This window comes from Ursus arctos, unplaced genomic scaffold (genome assembly GCF_023065955.2).
Source record: "Ursus arctos isolate Adak ecotype North America unplaced genomic scaffold, UrsArc2.0 scaffold_37, whole genome shotgun sequence".
Classification (NCBI taxonomy): Eukaryota; Metazoa; Chordata; class Mammalia; order Carnivora; family Ursidae; genus Ursus; species Ursus arctos.
In genome coordinates, this window is record NW_026623053.1 from 18,463,430 (window position 1) to 18,487,706 (window position 24,277).

Genomic DNA, 24,277 nt, shown 5'->3' on the forward strand with positions numbered 1-24,277 from the left:
TCTGCTCTACCAGCTCCCATCACCCTTTCCTCCCCGAGGAGCTATGAGCAATGCCAAGGCTTCTGAATGATGACTGTTGAAATGTCAGCCCCCTGAAGAATAGCCAGGTGTCTTCAGTCAGTGATTGGCAAAGAGGCATCTAAACCATTATGAGGCTTGGCTCTTCTGGGGGGAAAAAGGACTTTTTTTTTTTTTAACTTGATGAACATTTTTTTTCCCCTCCATATGTTCAGGACTTTTTAAGGAAAATAAAACACAACTAACCATCAATTCCACATCCCATTTTCGTAAAAGGTAAAAAGTAATTTGTTTAGATAAAGTACTGGGTTAAACAGCTTGGGCCTTATGAAATTCCAAATTCCTTCCTAGCACATTTCTCATTAATAACTCAGTGTCCTTGCACACCTTCCTATGAGGGCCTGCCATAATGTATCTTTGATTGTTAAAATCAACACACTACAGAAGTTACTCTTTTCCTTTCAGGAGCGTTTAGTTTGAGAACTAAAACACATATATGCAAAAGATTGCCCATACAAAACGAGGCAATAGGAATTATACTATTTTTTTTCAGGTTCTGCATCCATATCTGCATGCTGAACTGTCTGGTGCAAACAGCTTTAGTAAGGAGTTGAGTTTCTGTTTCAGGTTGCCTCTCCGGAGTGTAAATTATACCGATGGGAGGGAAGGCTGAGACCTAGGGCAGAGTGGGTGCTCCACTTAGTTGAGAGGAAGGAGGAACTAACAAGAAACTGGCGTTGAAGCTGAGGTTTGCAAGAGGCCCAGCAGGAGGCCGCTGCAGCCAGCCTTCCTGGGAACAGGCACATTTCGGAGAAAGACTTGATGGGATTTTCAAAAAAGAACAGGAGAGCTGGATAGAGTGATCCTTCCTTGGACTGGAACCAAGTGGAAAGCCAAAGGGAACCTAGGCTAGGGATGGTGGGAAGTCCCAGAGGTGGTTAAAAATCGTGGTGCTTGAACGTTCATTCTTTTACACAGAAACCATTCAATTCGTAAATGAAACAGGCGAGTTTAGGCGTGCCTACATCCTTTTCTGTCTCTTAAAAGTTTAGGAACGTGAACTAGAACTGGTCACACGTTCAGGGGCCTCAGAAAAGGCTGAAATCCTAGTAACTCACGGAAAGACCCGAAGGTCTTCCTGCCAGTTTGTGGAGTTGGTGACAGGTCTGGCCACCTGCACGGTGGGCCCCGCGTGGGTTTAGAGGGGCTGGCATCCTTGCTCTCCCAGGCCTTTACACTCCCCCCCCCCCCCCGGGCCCGCCAACTCTCCCGGGTACAAAGTACAGCAGGGACGCAGGCGGAGCCTTTCCAAGCGGCGCGGCCATATCTTTCCCCAGTGAACACCTAGATGGATTTCCAATACGGCGCCTGGCACGTTCGGGGGGGAGCCTCGGGCTCCTTCCGTGCTCCCAGCCGCGCGTCCTCCTCTCTGCAGTCTATACTCCTCTGGGAGACGCAGGGGGCTCTGGGCACTACCAGCTTTATTAAGAGATTCGCAATGGTTTACTCAGGCCCCTAAATCACTCCCGCCCGCGAAGAGCTGCCTGCGGTGTTGTAACGCAGAATCTCCTAACGCACGGTTTTTGTCCTTCCTCCTCTTAACACGGCTCAGGGTCAGTTTCAGCGACTCTAAGAGTATCTGCGTGGGCGCTTGTGCGGGGGTCCGGCCCAAAGAAAGGAGTTGGACTGCGCGGAGAACGTCACCGTGCCACCAGACCGCACAGGCACTTTGCACGGGCCATCTACGCGTCGTCAGTCTGGAGGTAGCGCGCCCTGGGTAAGGGGTCCGGGAGGTTCCGCGGCGGGTCTCCAGGAGCAGGCTAGCGGGAGGGGGAGGTGGGGGTTTAGGGCCCTGGACGATTGGATGAGAGTGGAGTTGGGGTCTCTCAGGACGGGGCAGCAACTGAGGGAAACTGAGATGAACTCCAGACATCTGTGCCCGGGGTCTGCTTCACTGGATAGGAGCCGGGTGGGGTGGGACAGATTCTACACCTTTGGTTCCCATCCATCCTCCAGGAAGGCGGAGAAACTCCCCAGTTCCCCCTGAGGGATGGGTAAAAGGTATTGCAGGGGACCCCCCCGGAGCAGCTGCTGGAGTTGATCCGAGCACAGGACTGGGAAAGAAAAAAATTGGGCGAGGGGTGGTAAGCCACCTATATCGCCTTCCTCCCTCTTTTCCTCCCCCACCCCTCCCTCTTCGTAGCTGCTGACGCGCTGGTGGTGTTTATTAATCATTCACCAGCCCAGAGCCGCGCCACTTAATGGCTGTGCGGCGCGGGGCTCCAGCCTCCTGTCCTCCCCTCTCCAGGCTCGCCTGTGCCCAGGCGCCCCGGAGCTGCAAGCGGCTGCGCGCAAGCCGCCGCTGGGCAATGCGCCCTGCCAGCGGCGGTCAGAGCCAAGCTCCCCGTAGTCGCTCCGTGCTACCCCAGGTGGCCGGCAGCCGTGAGCTGCGGGCAAGCGGGCGGGGTGCCGAGTGAGCGCGCAAGCGGCGGGGGCGCGAGGAGCGCCCAGCCCCAGTAGTCCCATCGGTCCCCAGCAGCTGAAATGTTCCCCAATGGCACTGCCTCCTCTCCTTCCTCTCCTAGCCCCAGCCCGGGCAGCTGCGGCGAAGGCGGCGGCAGCAGGGGCCCCGGGGCCGGCGCTGCGGACGGCATGGAGGAGCCGGGGCGAAATGCGTCCCAGAACGGGACCTTGAGCGAGGGCCAGGGCAGCGCCATCCTCATCTCCTTCATCTACTCCGTGGTGTGCCTGGTGGGGCTGTGCGGTAACTCCATGGTCATCTACGTGATCCTGCGCTACGCCAAAATGAAGACGGCCACCAACATCTACATCCTGAACCTGGCCATCGCCGATGAGCTGCTCATGCTCAGTGTGCCATTCCTGGTCACCTCCACGTTGCTTCGCCACTGGCCCTTCGGCGCGCTGCTCTGCCGTCTCGTGCTCAGCGTGGACGCAGTCAACATGTTCACCAGCATCTACTGTCTGACTGTGCTTAGCGTGGACCGGTACGTGGCAGTGGTGCACCCCATTAAGGCAGCACGCTACCGCCGGCCCACCGTGGCCAAGGTGGTGAATTTGGGCGTGTGGGTGCTATCGCTGCTTGTCATTCTGCCCATTGTGGTCTTCTCGCGCACAGCGGCCAACAGTGATGGCACGGTGGCCTGCAACATGCTCATGCCCGAGCCCGCTCAGCGCTGGCTAGTGGGCTTCGTGTTGTACACATTTCTCATGGGCTTCCTGCTGCCCGTCGGGGCTATCTGCCTGTGCTACGTGCTCATCATCGCCAAAATGCGCATGGTGGCCCTCAAGGCCGGCTGGCAGCAGCGCAAGCGCTCGGAGCGCAAGATCACCCTGATGGTGATGATGGTGGTGATGGTGTTTGTCATCTGCTGGATGCCTTTCTATGTAGTGCAGCTGGTCAACGTGTTTGCGGAGCAGGACGACGCCACGGTGAGCCAGCTGTCGGTCATCCTCGGCTACGCCAACAGCTGCGCCAATCCCATCCTCTATGGCTTCCTTTCGGACAACTTCAAGCGCTCTTTCCAGCGCATCCTGTGCCTCAGCTGGATGGACAACGCCGCCGAGGAGCCTGTCGACTACTACGCCACGGCCCTCAAGAGCCGCGCTTACAGCGTGGAGGACTTCCAGCCGGAGAACCTGGAGTCCGGAGGCGGTGTCTTCCGGAATGGCACCTGCACGTCTCGGATCACGACTCTCTGAGCCTTGGCCACGCAAGGGCCCTGCGCAAGGCAGGAGGAGGAAGATGAGGAGGAAGGGAGGCCGGGTGCCAGAGGTGAAACTATCCCAGGCGTCTGGGTGCGGTGGGGCAAACTGGGGCTAAGACACTGTGTGCGCGTGGGGTGGAGAGACCCGGGAAAGTCGCTCCACAAAGGTGGAATTGGGCACTTTGCTTATACATTGGGAAGGCTCGCGGGCCCCTTTCTCCTCTGCCACTTTCGCTCCCTCCAACACTGCGCTTGCCCTTCTGCGCCCCGCTATGCTCCCCACTCTGTAACTTCGATCTTTCCTTCCGCCCCGTCCTGCAGGTGCAGATCATGAACTCATAAACGTCGTCAACTCAGCCTGACCCTCAGCCGGGCCAGCCGTTGTTTTTGTTTAAGCTGAGCCGCAGGTACCGCCACGGGTTTCCCACGGGGTGAGTCCCCAGCTCGCCCGCAGCCCCGCCCTGCCGCGCCCCTCTGCTCGCCAGATTCTGCCTGGTGCCCCTAGCGGAGTCTGGAGAATCACCGCTCTCCCTTTGCTCGGCTCTGTTTGAAGGGGAGTAGGAATAGGAAATGAACTAGGCACTTGGTCTTTTCTCCTACTCTCGGGTGAAGTCGTGCCCTTCCCGGAACCCCTTCGCCACTCCCACTCCACCCAGGGCGGAGCCAGGTGCTTAGTAAAATCGGTCCCGCGCTTCGAACCCCAGGCATTCTGCAGTCCCCATCCAAACCCTCCTTTGGAGCAAAAAGGAACTGACAACGGGCGATCCAGGAGTTTTCAGAAGGTTCCGGGGTTTGGCGGGGAGGGGATTGTAATAGAAACCACCCTCTTTTCCGGCTCACAGCCAGCGCTTTTGATTTCAAAGACCAAGCGCTGGGCACTCCTGGGACAACGCTGGTCTGAGTTGGCCCGGCAGGGCAGGGCGCACTTTCTCCGGGGCCGCCCGGGAGTCTGCAGCTACACTAGGATTGCTCCCTCACCTAAGCTTCTGGCGGTGCAGATGTAAGAGCAACAACCTCCTCGGTTTCCTGTCCTGGTTTATCTCGAAGACCGGGCGCCGGGGCCAGGACCTCGGTGGCGCCTTCTGAGCCTTGGCCAATCCCGAGCGCGTTGCCGCCGCCCACAGGCTAAAGAGTGCCGCCTGCCTGGCCCCTGAAGGTTGCTGCCTTTCAAGCGGTGCCTAATAAGTTATTTTCTTGTTTGACATATTTATTTATTTATTTGTTTGTTTGTGATGTTTGAAAAGGTGTCTCTGCTTTGCTTTTCACTACTTGCTTAGCCCAGGGCCTTTCCTTCAGGACACTGGGGGTGGGGATCGAGGTAGCAGTGGGGGGGGGAGCTTTCTCCCCAAGGACCCCTCAAAAACCTCTCCTCTTTTTTGGGCTCTCTCTTCTTATCCCTCTCTTCTTGCTTGTGTTCAGTGAAGTTGGGGGATTCTTTTATACTTTTTCTCATATAGTCTCTTGTTTGTCTTAATAATAAATAAGTAGATAAATGATAACATGGGTGAGCCACCTCCCATGCAGAGTGGAATGTCCTGAATTCCTTTCAACATCACCCTATGTATGATTTTATTTATATTTTTACATACGACATCTATTTATCTTGCTCTATTGTTACGAGTCCATGAAACAATGTGAGGTTGGTAGGAGCACTTTCAGATACGGGTGTAACTGCGCTCAAGTCTGGAGCTGAGAAAGCCCATGCAGACAGATTTTTATCAGTGCTGAGAATGTCCCTGTTTATGTCCCTGCTTCTTCTAGGTTCCAGCATAGGCAATTCTAATAGACAATCTAGTTAACATTGTCACTTCTTTTGAACACATTGAAAGTAGAGTAATTTGTGTCTGTGTTTAATCCTACCAATTATATTGGAAGCCTGAGCAGGGCAAGGACCAATAATTTTCCTTCTTTGTATTTCCTGTATTGCTTTAATATGCTGGCATGTACATAGTAGGCACTAAACACATGTTTGTTAGTTGATTGCTTAAGCCAGAGTGTATTACAACCATTGGGAGATACAAGTCTGGGGCTGTCAGGTTCTCTCATTGACATGATACACAATGGTTGAAATCACGGAAAAAGATGTTTTGTGTAATATTTGCTTCAAGAACATTGTGCTTTCCTGAAAGCAGTAACCAAGAGTTAAAATGTCTCTAACGTTTTGTTTAAACTAAGGAACAAATATATGCTTTTGGTTATACATCATAAAGTTTAGATCTGTCCCTTAATAATAATATATATTATTACTCCTTTGGTAAATAGATTTTTAATGGTTAAGAACAATGAAATTTACAAATCTTAAACCTTATCCTCATAAGAGGATACAAATCTAGTGCTCTTAACCTGTTACCGTTGTAATATGAACTAAATAAACAAATGTATTATGTTGTTGCAAGTTGTCTGACTTTGCCATTTGAATTTTACTGTTTCAAGGGATTACTTAAAAACACATATACATGGGCTTGGTTGCTTTGTGTTTCACGTAGATTTTAAGAAGAACGGTTCCAGATTACCGTGGGAAATTTTACCAAGATTGGGGTTATACTTTGAATTATTCTTTAAAAAAGAAAAGTCTGTTAGTTCAGAGAAAGAGGAAAACGACTTTGAGTCAGTATGACTAGGAAGCAGTGTAGCGGCCTGTACTCTCTATGGTTTGCTGTTGTCACGAAACTAACTAGATGATGTCTCAGTCTCTCACAGATTAAATTACTCCCTGCCCTCATTTCTGACCTCAGACTTTGTTGTGGGAGCTAAGTAATCGCTGACTTACAACCCAGGGAGAGAAAAAACAGGAGAGGGAGAAGGAGAGAGATTGCCTAAAGGTGTTCCAGAGGAAATGGGTAAAAGAAATAGAAAAATCAGATTTCAACAGAAGAGGAGAGAGTCATATTTTATGCTTTGTTCCGTGATGGCCATTTCCATCCGTAGAAGAATTTAAAAAGGTACTAGAGGAATTTTTTTTAACAGACTTTATTTTTTAAAGCAGTTTTCTTTTCACAGCAAAATAGGTGGAAAGCTACATTTTCCAAGCAGGCAATAGCAGTGATTCCAGAACCAGAGTGTGGGCAGGGGGGTTCAAAAAACTTTAAATGCCTGGTAACTCTAGGCTTTATAGTTCTATACATTATCTCAATATGACTAAGGATAGCTGGACTTTTGTCTTTTTAAATCATTTTTAAAAGCTATAGCAAGATGGTAAATTGAGCTCAAGACTTAGATGTGCAGAGAAAACATTTTGCGATTTTGGTTTTAACTAACCTGAACATTATTCTAAGCCCCTTCCAACTGGCTAGCGGGGAGAAAAAAGTTAAATAAATACTCAAACATCTAATTGCGTTGATGATTTAAATAGCCGTTTAAAAAAAAATTCAAAATTGCCCTTGAATAAGTTTAGACAGTCTCCCAGCTGGCCTCCTCATCCTCTCTAGTCAGCCTTAAAATGGCTTTAGAGTGAAGACTGGAAAGAGGTTTCATGCATCCTAGTGGAGGAGATGGTGAGGGGGCAGGGGTCCTTCAGAAAGGGGCCCTCTCTGCCCTTTGCTCTCTGGGAATGGGTGCTTTCCCCCCTTGAGATGATTCCTTTCTACAGTTTGTTGAAATCTGCAGCTTTTGGAGTCTATGATCCAACCTGTCATCTTGGTGGGGGCCACAGTCAGCTTCTGTGGGCTGTGTGGCCCTTTCAGAGTCTTCCATGGCGCTCCTGCAGCCCAGCGGTCTGGGGGGCTACCCCAGCCTCTGCCAAGGAGTGAACTCACCCTGCCATAGGCAGCCCCGCGGTGAGCCTCTTGGCTCAGTGACTCGGGGGAGGTAGGGTGGCTCCGGACTGGTGACCCTCAGGATCGCGTCTCTCTGAACTTTCATGTGGCTCTGTCTCAGGTCTTTTCCATCTCTCCTTACCTTTGTCAACTTCATTTCTTCAAACCACTCCCCTCATCCCACATCCCCTTCCCACTAGAGGAAAAACATAGGAGAGGAATCCTGTAGTCTTGGCCCTCGATGTGCTGAAGCAAAACCAAAGGATTTTGCAAATCTCGGTGCAATCCCCTCCCCCCATTGCCTCACCTGATGTCCAAGCCTTTGTACACCGCCTGGAAGTTGAAGCTAAGCCCTTTTCCTTCCTAAGGTGATGAGCCTCACCTTGGAATGAGGGACTACAATGAAACAAGATTTACGGAGGAAGTTAAAATGCATCATTTTCGTGTCTATGAACTATTATCTCTCTTACTAGTGACCTCTGTGTTCCCAGAGGAGAGTTCCTCAGGCCATCTTCTCACACAATGTCCCCCCCAAAAGGATTATGTTGAAAATCTTTGATGCCTCCTCTAATTTAACCCTGACCATACACAAAATTCTGTATGCATGATTTTGGCCTGAGAAGAAACGCAAGGTGTTCTCTGGAAAATATTATGGAAGATACATTTAAAACCAAAAAACAACTGCGGTATATTTCCAACTTATTTAAAACAAATATTAGAGATAGCATATTTATATCAATCTTCTAAAAAACACCTGGGTAGTGGGGGTGCTTTGTAAATCTTGCTCATTGCCTTCTTTATTCCAATGTGCCACAGCACAGAGGTTAGGCGCTCGACTGAAATGAGAGATAGATGTCCACATAATTATTACAGTGGTACGTTCTTAAGAAAATAAAGTATTGCAAGTCTATGCTGCCACCTCGTTACATCATACATCTTTGAGGTAAGGAGAACTTCTTCCACGTACGCAGATGGAAAGCTTGCTTTTCATTCAACACATTTCAGTTTGCTGGCTTTATTTTTTTTTTAATGTTTTTTTATTATATTATGTTAGTCACTGTACAGTACATCCCTGGTTTCTGATATAAAGTTCGATGATTCATTAGTTGCGTATAACACCCAGTGCAACATGCAATATGTGCCCTCCTTACTACCCATCACCAGTCTATCCCATTCCCCCACCCCCCTCCCCTCTGAAGCCCTCAGTTTGTTTCTCAGAGTCCATAGTCTCTCATGCTTCATTCCCCCTTCTGATTACCCCCCCTTTCTTTATCCCTTTCTTCCCCTACCGATCTTCCTAGTTCTTATGTTCCATAGATGAGAGAAATCATATAATTGTCTTTCTCTGCTTGACTTATTTCACTTAGCATTATCTCCTCCAGTGCCGTCCATGTTGCAGCAAATGTTGAGAACTCGTTCTTTCTGATGGCTGAGTAATATTCCATTGTATATATGGACCACACTTCTTAATCCAGTCATCTGTTGAAGGGCATCTCGATTCCTTCCACGATTTAGCTATTGTGGATAATGCTGCTATGAACATTGGGGTGCATATGGCCCTTCTCTTCACTATGTCTGTATCTTTGGAGTAAATACCCAGTAGTGCAATGGCTGGATCACAGGGTAGCTCAATTTTTAACTTTTTAAGGGACCTCCACACTGTTTTCCAGAGTGGCTGTACCAACTTAGTTTGCTGGCTTTAAAACAAGGCCGAGGGGCTCCACATTGTTACATGGTTTCCCTGGAGGAAGGCAGGCACAGAGATAACGCGGTAAGTGATCATTTACTATTTTGTTAAAGATCTAGAGACAGGGTATTATAGTGAGTGTATTCACGAAAGGAATTGTATTAGGAAGGAACAGATACAGTCCAGCTTCTGATTTCAACTATAAAGGAAAGGAACGTGTCTCTGCCATGATGACAAAGTTGAGGAGGCCTGTGAGCAGAAGTAACCAATGCAAACTGAAATATCAAAATACCTGCTTGTCAAACTGTTGGGTAAAAAGGAGCCATAATTTAAAATAGACATCCTTTGGTAAAATGTTCCCTTTGATAATTAACTTAATTATTTTCAAAACCTATGTTAAACTCAATCTTACTAGTCAATATTTGGAAATATTATACTCCATGAAGACTAAGACCACATGCATGGTCTTGAAATTCTTTGGAATAATAGTGAGCTTAAGACTCAAAAAAAAAATAAAAATAAAAAGATCTCTTTAAGCCAGTATGATTCAAATCTTCAGTTTTGAGTGGACAAGAAGTTTTTACAAAATGAGAGGTGGGGAATGCTGTTAGCTAACATAGTATCCCTGCAGTGGGGTTCAACTCTGCACCCCTGCTCATTGCCCACATGCCCAGACTGCCTACTGGTGAAGACCTCAAGAGTACTACAGCTTTAAAAACTTAAGAAAGATTTACTATGTATCAGAGTTCACTTGGAGGAGGGTGGGTTGTGGAGAGACTAAAGTATCAGGTAGAGAACAAAAGACAGTGTCCATTTACATTTAAAAACGGAGAGAAAAAGAATCCAAGACATGCTAGGCAAGCAGGAAAATATTTTACAATGACACATGTGGTTTACATGACTGTTCTGGGAAGGGTTGTCTAAATATTGATGAACAATAGCTCTCACTGTGTCTTTGTGTCTCCATAACCCTTAACAATTCATTAATCTAGCTAATATTATTAGCAGTGGCAAAATGTCTATTCAAAGTCAATAATTAAATTAAACATTCTCCTTCATGTCCAATGAGCCACTGTAACGAGCAAATCAAGCAGATGTCTATATGCTTTTTTCCAAAGACTCCCAAGTCTCCCTGTACGTATTTAAACTCTGTGTAGGATCTGAACCTAAAGAACACACACACACACACACACACACACACACACACACACACACACCTCAAACAAAAAGGAATTTGTTGGGTACTAATTGGTGAAATAGAACTTTAAGACTTGGTCTGCCCCCCTAGCCTTTTAAGTTCCCATTCCCTAACCCTTCTCTCCCCAGCTCCGAAGCTTTTTCCCCCTGACTTCTCCTACTTCTCCCAATAGAGCTCTTCTCAGAAAAGGATTTCCTTTGATTTGTGGTTTATATCACTGACAAGGCTTCAAGTGTTATCTTCCAGAAGTGAGGCTTCTTAATAAGGATACACTACCAGGACATCAGGCAGCAGCATCCTGGAAGTCACACCTTTGCCTAAGGGAAGTATTTCTTAACAAGTGGTCCACGAGCCTTGCATCAAATAACCCAAGAACTTTTAAAAAATGCATATTCTCTCTGCTCCATTGTAGAGTTTTTGTTTCATTAGGTCTGGGGCAAGTCTCAGTGTTTCTAAAGTACACTAAAATTTGAGAACTAATGGTTTAAGGGTGAAGAGCATGGAGTTTGCCACCAGCAAATGTAGCTCTACTTTGTTAATTGTGTGATACTGAGGGAGTTAATCTTCATGATGTGTGTTTTGCTCATTCATAAGGCCAGATAATAATACCTCCTTTTGAGGGCTGTTGTGATGAGAAAATATATGTCAAATGCCAGATCCATCAGAACTCTTTTAGGTGTGAATGAATGAAAACCTAATTAGCTTACATAACTGAAAATTCTGGAAGGAAGAACATCTGGCTTCAGGGTGTACTTGATCCATAACTCAGTAAGACTTTTTTTTTTTTTTCATTTTCTTTTCTCATCTCTGACTTTTGCCATGTTGACTCCATTCTCAGATAGGCTTCCTTTGTAATTACAAAACAGCTGCCGAGAATGAAACATGATATTTTTCCAGGCTCAAATTTCAAAGGAAAGAGTAAAAATGATTCTCTCTAATTGGACTGTTTGAGATAGTTCATCTGTTGGGAGGCACCACTCCATGTCTCTCATGCGCCGTCTGTCTTGCTGAGTCTGCCCAAGAATAAAGGCCCTGACCACTCTTTTCCTGGATTCTTTCTCAAGGTTGTGTTTGTAGCAAGAATATTGAGCAATCAGGTAACGTCTCTTACAAGAACAAGACAGCCTTGACTGCTGCGTGCTATGAAGTGGTGGTTTCCCCCAGACCAGTGCTCCACAGCTGTGCGGCGTCCAGATGGTCTCAGACCACATCAGCTCCGTGAGAATCAAACAACAGCAACTCATGCAAATCATGTTGCTTACTGGCTGCACCGTGGGTGATAAAATCTTTTGTCTCTGACCCAGAAATCCTGTGTCTTCTGCCATCATCTATGAAACAGCAATAGACTAACTTATTAGCCTGTAAGTTAAGTAAAATCAGATTTCGGACCCTGACGGTATCTACCACTGAGCCCATTAGCAAGGTCTGGAGAGTGTTTTCGGCTCCACCTGGGCTATTTCCTCAAATCCTTGGAGTTGGGAGGGTCAACTCCACCCAGAAGTGGGAGGGGCAACAGGGTGGATCCCCATAAAGAAAAGTGAGAGGCAATTACCCCAAGTAGATGATGAAAGGTATGTAATGTGGCAAAAATAAAATTAAAAAAGGACCACCTGCTGGGTCATAGGGCAGCTCTATTTGTAACTTTTTGAGGGACCTCCACACTGTTTTCCAGAGTGGCTGTACCAACTTGCATTCCCACCAACAGTGTAAGAGGGATCCCCTTTCTCCACATCCTCTCCAACATTTGCTGTTTCCTGCCTTGTCAATTTTTGCCATTCTAACTGGCGTGGTTTTGATTTGAATTTCCCTGATGGCTAATGATTTTGAGCATTTTTTCATGTGTCTGTTAGCCATTTGTATGTCATCATTGGAAAAGTGTCTGTTCATATCTTCTGCCCATTTTTTGATTTGATTATTTGTTTCTTGTGTATTGAGTTTGAGAAGTTCTTTGTAGATCTTGGATACCAGTCTTTTATCTGTAGTGGCATTTGCAAATATCTTCTCCCATTCCGTGGGCTGCCTATTAGTTTTTTTTACTGTTTCCTTGGCTGTGCAGAAGCTTTTTCCCCCCCAAGTTCATTTTTTCTTTTGTTTCTCTTGCCTTTGGAGATGTGTCATGAAAAAGGTTGCTGTGGCCGATGTCGTAGAGGTTGCTGCCTATGCTCTCCTCTAGGATTTTGATGGATTCCTGTTTCACATCGAGGTCTTTCATCCATTTGGAGTTTATCTCTGTGTATGGTGTGAAAGAGTGTCAAGTTTCATTCTTTTGCATGTAGCTGTCCAATTTTCCCAGCACCATTCATTGAAGACACTTTTTTCCACTGGATGTTTTTTCCTGCTTTGTCAAAGATTAGTTGCCCAAAGAGCCGAGGGTCCATTTCTGGGTTCTCTATTCTGTTCCATTGGTCTATGTGTCTGTTTTTGTGCCAGTACCATGCTGTCTTTGTGATCACAGCTTTGTAGTACAGCTTGAAATCCGGCAATGTGATGCCCCCAGCGTTGTTTTTCCTTTTCAACAATTCCTTGGCAATTCAGGGCCTTTTCTGGTTCCACACAAATTTAAGGGCTGTTTGTTCCAGTTCTTTGAAAAATGTCATTGGTATTTTGATGGGATGGCATTCAAAGTGTAGATTGCTCTGGGTAGCATGGACATTTTAACTATGTTAATTCTTCCGATTCATGAGCATGGATCCAGCAATCGTACTACTGGGTATTTACCCCAAAGATACAGACGTAGTGAAGAGAAGGGCCATATGCACCTCAATGTTCATAGCAGCATTGTCCACAATAGCGAAATTGTGGGAGGAGCCGAGATGCCCTTCAACAGATGAGTAGATTAAGAAGATGTGGTCCATATATACAATGGAATATTACTCAACCATCAGAAAGGATGATTACCCAACATTTGCAGCAACATGGACGGCACTGGAGGAGATTATGCTAAGTGAAATAAGTCAAGCAGAGAAAGACAATTATCATATGGTTTCACTCATTGACAGAACATAAGAAATAGCAGGAAGATCGGTAGGAGGAGGAAGGGAAGAATGAAGAGGGGGTAAACAGAAGATGGAATGAACCATGGGAGACTATGGACTCTGGGAAACAAACTGAGGGCTTCAGAGGGGACGGGGGTGGGGGAATGGGCTAGGCTGGTGATGGGTAGTAAGGAGGGCACGTATTGCATGGTGCACTGGGTGTTATACACAAATAATGAATCATGACCACCTCCAACCACCCAGCACAGATCCAGGAACCAGACAGACAGATTGATATAGATACCGCAATAAATGACAGATTATATTATTATTATTAATCATTATTAGTATATCAATAAGAGAAAGAATTAAAGTGATTCATGTGTTAAAATGCTTCTACTTCCAGTCATATAATTAAGTGGATGGTGTTAGATTAACTTTAAATATACAAAACTTTGTATATTTCTTCAAATGTAAGCACATATGAAACCTGTGCAAAATATATTTTCATTCATATTTTTTCTATGATAAGGAATATAGTGATATTTATTTGGGAGACTCAAAACCTCTCACACATATTACTGATCGATACCAGATGACTTCGAGAGAATTAATCACTCCATGCATCAGATTCTACATCTTTAAAGCGAGAATAATTAGATTAATAACAATTTGTTACATTCCTATAAGATGAATGACACTGTTTACATATATTTTAAAATAAGGTGATGAAGGCATTTTAATATCATACACAGCATATAGTTAAACATATTGAAAATGGCTTTGAGATTAGAAACATAAATGAATAAAGCATGAAGTGATACACAGAGATTTGGTTCAGCCAGCTCTGGAGCCACATTTTATCATCAGCAATCGGGAAAAAGTTTGCTTTCAATACAGTCTTAAGTGATAGAAGTAAGGTAGCCCATCAGAAGGAGGATAGGTACCAATGATTAGTAAAATAATATCCAAACGAATTTCCTTCTGTTTTAGTGTGGTTCACAAATATATTTGTGCCACATATTTAGGGCCCGAGATACCATTGTGAAGACAACCAACTCCCATGAATTAGAATGACAGCTTCAGTTCCCCTCAGATTTCACGGCAGTTATATAAAACTGTCAGTAACCAGAGTTTAAAATATAGCAGCAGGCCAGGCAGGGGAAGGAAAGAGAAGTAACATTTATTCAGTAGCTACTTTGCAAGTGACACATTTGCTAGGTGCTTTATATGCCATCTCATTTGGTCTTCCGCCAGATTCCTACGAACTAGAAATCTTTATTTTTCCTACAAGCAAGGGGGAGGGGGAGAAGGGGAGGGGAAGGGGAGAAGAGGGAAAGAGAGAGAGAGAGAATTGTCCAGCCTGTTAAAGCAGGTAGTTGGAAGAACCAGGACTAAAAATCAAACCTACTGACTCTAAGAACCATGATCCTTCTATCATATCAGGTAAGTCCTTTTCAATGTCACACACAGTCCATTCCACAAACCACAGAGAAACGGGAAAAGTTTGACTATTACCTCCACTTTCATAAATCACAGTGACCAAAACCCAAATGTCAAAATGGACCATTCTACTAATGGTCTGTACCTAAAGGAGAATAATCAAATACATTATTGGCAAATACTGAAGGAGCTATACTATTTTCCACAGAGGCAATCCGATTGCCTACCAAAACCACCAGTTTCACCTCTAAGCCAAGTGTACCCATGTCGAGAGCCCCGCTGAGTACATCTGAGGCCTCCCCACACATGCTCTTCCTCTAAAGAGGAAGAGGTGGTAACACAGGGGTCAAGTAGATGGAGTCAGGAATCGGAATGCATGGTTAAGAATCCTGGCTTTGAAAACCACTGGCTAGGTCACCATGGGCAAGTTATCCACTTATGTCTCGTACTCTCTGTTTCATTTCTTTCTTTCTTTTTTTTAAAGAGAGTGAGTGAGAGAGAAAGAGAGAGAGCATGAACTAGAGGGGGGAGGAGCAGAAGAAGACGGAGAGAGAATCTTAAGCAGACTCCCTGCTGGACCGTGGGGCTCGATCTCATGACCCTGAGATCATTACCTGGGCCAAAATCAAGAGTGGGAGATGCTTAACAAACTGAGCCACCCAGGCACCCCTATGTCTCATACTTCTTAACTGAAAAATGAGAATAAAAATAATTTCTTTTCCATAATGTCAGCAAAGTGACACATAAGTCCTTTTAGCATATTTTATACACTTTAATAACCCTTTTTGTTAACATAACTATCAGAGATAGCAATAGCTCCAGAACACAGAAAAGCAAAAGTTTCCTTTTTCACTTATGAAGATATAGTAAATATGTTTCAATGATAAGGAATTAAATAATTAAGACATATTAAAATAATAATAGATACTACAACTTTAATGGCCACTAGAATAGGACACAACTCTGGAGTTTAAAAAGGCAAAATTCTGGATGAGTAACATTAGTTCAGCTCCAGAAACTACTATAAACAGCTTCTAGGACACTAGAGACAAGGTGAGTTCCTTTTACCTCTCTACGTAAACTAGGAAGGTGTTACACTGTAACAATAGGGTAAAGCAATTGAAACACTTTAAACTAATTTTTAAAAACCTGTCATTCTTCCCAATTAACAGGTCGTATCATTTATCAGGACGCCAATTAAATAGAATCCACTAAATTATTCAAGTGAATAGAGTCTAGTTAAGAAAAGATGAGAAACTAAAAAAAAAAAAAAAGTCTTTCCCAAATATTGAAAGCTGATATTATAAAATTATAAAACAACTTATTTTCTTAAAAATTCTTTTCATAAATTATCTCATTGAATCTCTGAGCAACAGGGGTAGCGTGTAAAACAAAGAGGTAAATATGCAAAGCACAACTTCAAACAGCTGCGGACACTTTAAAGCTGAGGTCTGCCAAATAGTTCTCTGAAATGAGTGCTGTCTCACCTGCAGCTGCATTTCTCATCCCATTCGCAAACCAAGGATGGATCTATAAGAATAAAATTGATGACTGCATTGAGTCCTCTGAGCATTAATCCTTTTCTTATGGCCATATCTTCCCCAAAGTAAGACTCTCTAGAATCATCACAACCGATGATATCCCATTACATCCCATTTCCAAATGAAATAAAACTGACTCCATTCTAAATTGAGTATATATTCAAATTTTCCTATCATTTTTCCAACAAAAGCACAGAGGGGATGAAGGGGAAGCATTTGACAAGCCACATGATGGGTTCTTGCAAAGACGGTGAGCAGCAATGAGCAGCAGGATGGAAAGTCAACCAGGATTTGCTTGGGCAAGACCCACTTGGTGCTCTCTCTTCCTAGAGCACAGATGGCAGGACTTCCCAGGTGTTTTCCACCAGTCTGTAAATTCTCTAAGGGCCATTTGTGTTTGATTCCTCAGTGCCTTGCCTGCCACCTAAAAGGTGAACAGTGGTTAGGAGCAGTAACTGGAGCTCAGTGACTTAATCACTTTGTGACCTCAGGTAAATGACTTCATATCTTCACCTTAACTGTAATTTCCTCATCTATAAAGTGGGGGAAATACTAGTACCTACATCACAGGATTGTTATGAAGGTTAAATACGTGAACATTTGTAATGTATTTAAAACAATACCTGGCACACGAAGAGTTCTCTAAGCACTCAGCAAAATATCATTACATTAAATTGATGGATTTATTAAGACAAAGCAAAGCTTTGAAGTCATCAATTTTGGTACTGTGGCCATTGCTTACCTCTTGAGTATCTCTCTCCTTACCTGTGGTCTTCTGGAGTCTTCCCCACGTGAGCATCTCACTTTCATATGTCAAAGAATTTTTCTAAGTACAGGTACTTAATCATTTAAATTATGAATTCCTTAATCATAAGTGTGTTGGGTTTTTGGGGTTTTTTTTTTGAGAGAGAAAGAGAGAACACAAGAGAGCACGTGAGTGGGGGCAGGGGCAAAGGGAGAGAGAGAGAGAATCCCAAGCAGACTCCCCACTGAGCAAGAAGCCCAAGATGGGGTTCTATCCCACAACCCTGAGATCATGACCCAAGCCGAAATCAAGTCAGACACTTAACAGACTGAGCCACCCAGGCGCCACCAGTGGGGTGGCTTTTTAATGACAGATAACAATGGCTCCCTAACCTGGCTGCACATCAAACGCATCTGGGAAGTCTTTTAAAAACCTGGGATTCCTTGGGGCACCTGGGTGGCTCAGTCGGTTAAGTGTCTGCCTTCTGCTCAGGTCATGATCTCCAGGTCCTGGGATGGAGCCCTGCATCAGGCTCCCTGCTCAGCGGAGAGCCTGTTTCTCCCTCTCCCTCTGTCTGCCCCTCCCCCTGCTTGTGCTCTCTCTCTGTCAAATAAATAAATAAATAAATAAATAAATAAATAAATAAATCTTTAAAACAAACAAGCAAACACCTACGATTCCTAATGCGCAGCTTAAGAAACTCTTGAAAACAAAGCCTAAGCATCATTTGGAGATAAGGTTTCCATAGGATTCTGGCACGGGTGGTGTCACTAACTGGTATTTGGGGAGCATCCACTACAGATTCAAAAGACTCAAAAAGATTCAAGCATTCCTAGTAAAGGGATTGTGGGGACTGTGATTAGTCCACAGTCGTAGAGGCGGTGTTTTTCTTTCTCAGTCTGGTATCCTTTTTGGCCTTTCGAATTTCACCACACTATCATCAGAATTGCCTTTCACCCCAAAGCTCTTCAGAGGCCTTCTGTAAATCTCCCAAGTGCAAGGGTGTTGCTGCCAACCCCCCTTCTTACTGGTATCATTTTCAAGGGCGATGGGAAATCTTCATTCTGATATTCTTCCTCTTTGATATTCTTCCTGCAGACACATCTCTTCAGGGGACCAAACCAGACTTTGTACATGCAGACGTTTCTACAGCTTTCCTTTCTATATCCTCTAATACTCTTTCGGGTCTTGGTTCATGCTCCATCAATTATTCCAATTAAAGAAGAGTATATAACGTGTGTAACCTTAACTTCCTCTGCATCTTTTTCTATTTAGCTCATGTGATTAGCATATGCAATATAAAAGTCAAATTTCCAAAGTGCTTTGAGATCGCTGAGCAAAAGCAGACTTTGTTTCTTGCATATTTTAGTTTATTGACCATTATAAGGAATGGAGAGTATGCTGAAGCCTGAAGAAATTGGGATTGTGAGCAGTGGGAATGGTGGTAATGACGGTGACCACTATTACCTCCATCATCCTTATTATGACCTCCTGGCTGTGCCGCTGTGGTAGAAGTGGCTTCAAAGGAGTGAGTTATTAGCGTTCAGATGAGAAATCATAGGGTCTCACTGGATATTTAAGGCCATGATAAAGAGAATGAAATGGAGGACTAATGACTTGGAAAAAAAATCAAATGACAGATATGACCATAAAGGGAGAGCGTAAGGTCTACATTCAATACATTGGAACAGTATTTAGTCTGGGTATAGAAGGATGGTAGCTTAACATCCAAGAATAATTCAAATAAATGTAGAGTTTCATTTGTTTCCCATTAGCTGCATAAAACTCAAAAAATAAACATTGGCCGATAATGTGAAATAACAGCACAATTTTCAAAGAACACTCTAGGAATAGGAAAACTTAGACATTTGGGGGGGGGGGGTCAAAAGTATTAGAGAAAGAAAACCAATGCTTAAAAGGCCATTTTCATTTAACTTATTTCTCAGAGTCTTTAGTAATACATAATAAAATTGTTTAGTACTGGGAATAATTTTTTAAATAAAAGTCACACCTGTTTACTTCTATTTTCTATCAGATTTCATCACCACTTGAAGGTTAGTTTGGAGTTAGAAAACATGCTTTAATAGTACGTCTAGTAAGTTAAAAACTCTAATAATATTCTTTAAAGTCAAAGATTCTTGAACAGGACTCTGTAAATAGTCTAGTTCTCCATCTTTGTTTCAATTGTTTGTCCCCCAAAATGATTTATTTCTTTCACAAAAATGACAAATTGTAGATAGCAAGTTTGCAATTGTGGGTTCTTAAAATATCTTGCTCGAAATGATTATATTCGTATTAGTTCCTCGGTGGAGTGATGTCCTATGTGTAGATTAACACCCCCAGACAAGTAACTTGGGTTAATAATATTTTGCACAACTGAAGTGTTAGGAGAAGAAGGTCTTTAAAAGTGTGTTTTCCGGGGTGCCTGGGTGGCACAGTGGTTAAGCGTCTGCCTTCAGCTCAGGGCGTGATCCCGGCGTTAAGGGATCGAGCCCCACATCAGGCTCCTCGGCTGGGAGCCTGCTTCTTCCTCTCCCTCTCCCCCTGCTTGTGTTCCCTCTCTCGCTGGCTGTCTCTATCTCTGTCAAATAAATAAATAAAATCTTAAAAAAAAAAAATAAAAAATAAAAGTGTGTTTTCCTTTTCCCTGGGATTTGTCTTTTTATGAAACCAGAGTGAGTCATCATTCATATGGGCCAGGAAAGCCCAGCCTTTGTTCTTTAGGGTAAAATTTCATTTGTCCTGTTATAGTATCAATAAATAATCTCAGTCAACAATGTTTTGGCATGAAAATATGAAGATATTGAGAAATACACATTTGTTTCACATATTAAGAGAGATATTTGGCAGCACCCAGTGTTGTTATATTTATTAAACAAATTATTAATAGGCTCTGATTTTTACAAGGGCACATGAGTCTTTAGGTTACCATAAAAAATTGCTCTAGGGGCACATGGGTGGCTCAGTTGGTTAAGCGTCCAACTCTTGATTTTGGCTCAGGTCCTGATATCAGGGTGGTGAGATCAAGCCCCGAGTTGGGCGTGGATCCCACCTGGGATTCTCTCTCTCCTTTCCTTCTACACCCCCCACCTCCACAGGCTTGCTCTTCCTCTCTCTCTCTAAAAAAAAAAAAAAAAAAAAAAAAAAAAAATGCTCTAAATTTCATGAATTGTATAACTAATGATTGACAGATATTTTTAGTGATTTTTCTCTTTCATTGATAACTAAATTAAAATTTTACCCATGTTTTCAAGATCCTGTTTCCAGAATTTATTTTTCACGTCAGTGTCTAGAATTAAAGAAAATGATTAATCAAAGTTATAAATAAAGTATTATCATAACATATGGAAAAAAACAAATACATAATAATCTCTTTGCAAGAAAGAATGCAATAGAAAATAATTTAGAATTACATTTATATAAATCTTAATATATTTAAGTTTAAAGCTTAACATTTTTTTTTTAAAGATTTTACTTATTTATTTGACAGAGATAGAGACAGCCAGCGAGAGAGGGAACACAGCAGGGGAGTGGGAGAGGAAGAAGCAGGCTCCCAGTGGAGGAGCCCAATGTGGGGCTTGATCCCATAACGCCAGGATCACGCCCTGAGCCGAAGGCAGACGCTTAACTGCTGTGCCACCCAGGCGCCCCTAAAGCTTAACATTTAAGTTTTTTTTTTTTTAAAGATTTTATTTATTTATTCAACAGAGATAGAGACAGCCAGCAAGAGCGGGAACACGAGCAGGGGGAGTGGGAGAGGAAGAAGCAGGCTCACAGTGGAAGAGCCTAATGTGGGGCTCGATCCCAGACTGCCGGGATCACGCCCTGAGCTGAAGGCAGACGCTTAACGGCTGTACCACTCAGGCGCCCCAACATTTAAGTTTTAATTTGAAGTAAACAAAATCATTCTTGTGGTATATTTATCTATGATTTGATTATAGGTAAGTGATCAATCATTAAATTCTACTCCTGAAACCATATCACTATATATGTTAACTAACTAGAATTTAAATAAAAATTTGAAAAGAAAAGAAAAAAGAGCATGGGTCTTGACCAATAAAGGATTAGTATTATTACAGTTCCTAGGTTAGTATTTGAAAACAGAGATTAAAGTAAATGCAGTGGTTTCTAAAACTTTATTGAATTCTAGAGCTTCTTTGTGTTTAAATTAAAAAGAAAATCAGGGGCACCTGGGTGGCTTAGTCCTTAAGCGTCTGCCTTCGGCTCAGGGCGTGATCCCGGCGTTATGGGATCGAGCCCCACATCAGGCTCCTCCGCTATGAGCCTGCTTCTCCCTCTCCCACTCCCCCTGCTTGTGTTCCCTCTGTCGCTGGCTGTCTCTCTCTCTGTCAAATAAATAAATAAAATCTTTAAAAAAGAAAAAAGAAAAAGAAAATCAATCTTATTTTGTGGCTAGGTGGAGCAATTTTCACCTGTATGGCATCAAATGTTTTGACAAACATGGAAATGGAATGAAGGTACAGTTGTCAGTGAAAAAATAATTGTTGTCACTGTGCAAATCAAAGTTAATTTTCTCATTCACACAAGAAATATTTTAATTGCCTACAACCTTGAGCAAGACAACTCAGATTCAAATAAGAACAGGAATTCATATTCTAATGGGGTAAACAGACAATAAACACATAAACATAAATCTATTAAGAGCTACAGTGAAGATAAAGTGATGTGAAATAGTGTTTCTGAGTAACAAAGATTGGCTTGTCAGAAAATGCCCTTCTAAGGGGGAGCTATTTAACGTGAGACTTGAATAACATGTAAGAGATTATCCTAGAAAGACTGAGGGAAAGGGAATTCCAAGCTGAGGGCCTAATATGGGAATGACAGATTCCAGCAACCAGCTGGAGACTGAGCAGAAGAGGATGATCAGGAAAGAAGCAGCCAGTGAGGAAAGAGGAAAAATCAAGAGAGGAAAGTGTTTCTATAAAGAGAAATTTTCTCTTGTGCCAAATCCTCACGAGAAGTCCAGTAAGATAAGGACAGTCAAGTGATCACTGAATGTGGTAGGACATTAGTAGTTGTTGATCTAACGTGCACAGTTTCAGAGATGTAGGGGGCAAAGGCCACTTGGAATGGGCTGAGGAAAGAAAGGAATGGGAAAGAAATGGAGATAGCAACTTTAATCAACACTTCTGAAAAGTTTTTCTCCAAAAGGGAGCTGAGAAATATAGCAGGAGCCAGAGGAAGAAACCAAGAGAGCATGTTTACATTAGTGGGAATAATTAAGTTTGGAGGCATAAATTGATGAAAAGAAGAAATAGTTCAGGAAGAGAGTTCTATAGTAGGAAAGGCATGGCCGGAGAGCCGTGCACCCCAGTTTTGGCTTTGGCAGAAGCAAGTTCATCTCTTATAATGGAAGGTGTGAGAAAATGGGTGCACAGAAAGTGGTTTGCATCTTGGAATGCAGATGGGCAGTTTGAGGAGATATGAAAATTATGACATAATCTCATTTCGGAGACTGGGAAACCAGCACATAGTCAAGTATAAAGATAGCCAAACAATATCGACTACCCCGTAAGGATTTGTGGTCCTGAGTTTAACTTGCAGTCAGTCAGCAGAACAGCATGATTTTCTCCAGACTTGTTCAGCTGTCAATGTGAAGTAAGAAATAGTGGGACAGGGGCGCCTGGGTGGCTCAGTCGTTAAGCGTCTGCCTTCGGCTCAGAGCGTGATCCTGGCATTCTGGGATCGAGCCCCACATCAGGCTCCTCCGCTATGAGCCTGCTTCTTCCTCTCCCACTTCCCCTGCTTGTGTTCCCTCTCTCGCTGGCTGTCTCTCTGTCAAATAAATTAATAAAATCTTAAAAAAAAAAAAAAAGAAATAGTGGGACAACTAGAGTTAGAATTTTTTGAGGAAAAGTAATATGGAAGAAAAAAGGAGCGATATATAAGTACATAGATATAATGCTGTAACATGAAATATCAGCTGAATAAGGACGAAAGGAATAAAGGATAAAGAGCGATCAGGAAGAATGAACAAGAATAAAGGTTGATGATTTAGAGAACTTGGTATGATCAAAGCACAGCTGGAGTGGGAATGAGAGAACGATGGACAGTAAGGTTAAAGAACTGAATACAGAAAATTGGAGGAACAGCACAGTTTTCAGTGGTAATCATGTCAAGGATCTACCTGTGGGAGGGGCCAGCTATACGATGGGGAAAAGATGCTGAAGATAAAAGGAAGGTCAAGCAACTATGAAGCCACACGAGGGATGAGTTTTTCACAAGGATATTGAAGTCACCAATAAAAATGATGGATACAGGAATAGAGATAACAGAGATTCACATACTTAAGTCTTCTATGAGTAAAGAGGAGGGACCAGGGAGTTAGCAGGTGTCAGCTACAGAAAAGGTGAGCACTGAGTGATGTAGGTAATTGTCGAATCATTATATTGTAAACCTAAGGCTAATATAACACTGCATGTTACTTATTCTTCAGCAAAAAAAGGTGGTATAGTCTTACATGAAGTGCAAAGTTGTCTGAAAGTTTCAAGGGTGGAGAAGAAGTTATACAAAGCATAAAGAGAACAGAGACACCAACTTCACTGTCAGACCCCAGGGGCTATCTGTATTAATGTGCAAATTACTCTCTTCACATCTACATACGTGGTATTGTGTGGACAACACTATCTGTTTCATCGATGGTTATAGGTGGAAATGGATAGGATTCATTGGCATTTAACCCTCTTGTTTAATTTTTCTTCTACTGTATGAAGATATTTAACCTCACCCACATTACTCTAGAGAATAATTAGCTATTACACATAAAGTCTTTGAAATTATAGTACATTCAACTCCATTATTCATTTTCAAGTTTTCCTTGTGTGAAACAAGCTTTGACATCTTTGCACTGGAGGGGGCTGGGGAATTGTGACACAGTGACTAGAAATACGAGAGCAGGAAGAAAGTTAGTTCTCATAGGTAATAAGATTGCATGTTTACACTTTCCTTTTCCCTCTCCAACTGCAAATATAACAATTTAACACCAAAGAACCAACCTTCCTTTTGGCCACGTGATGCTAATAACGCAAAATAATCCACATATCTGGGGTACGATTTACGGGAACAACTTATAATACACACTTCTTCCGGTTCTCTTGACAAATGTATGGCTCTGCTGACACCCTTTGATAGATCTATTTCTACCTGTCTTTTTTTATAATGTATCTCAC

At 43.4% G+C, this 24,277-nt stretch overlaps 1 protein-coding gene and 1 long non-coding RNA gene across 2 annotated transcripts in view; one reads left to right on the plus strand and one right to left on the minus strand.

The window, feature by feature from the left end:
* The first annotated feature begins 2,562 nt into the window (after window positions 1-2,562).
* On the plus strand, window positions 2,563-5,959 carry SSTR1 (somatostatin receptor 1). Its single transcript, XM_026513628.4, has one exon. It carries the CDS (start codon window positions 2,563-2,565, stop codon window positions 3,736-3,738), a length of 1,176 nt encoding a protein of 391 aa, XP_026369413.2. The 3' UTR covers window positions 3,739-5,959.
* An 800-nt stretch (window positions 5,960-6,759) lies between these two features.
* The window catches only part of LOC113266144 (uncharacterized), a 117,150-nt gene continuing 99,632 nt past the window's right edge, over window positions 6,760-24,277 (minus strand). The window contains exon 8 of the long non-coding RNA XR_008957143.1: window positions 6,760-20,376. This is a non-coding gene — a long non-coding RNA (uncharacterized LOC113266144). The remainder of the gene's footprint in view (window positions 20,377-24,277) is intronic.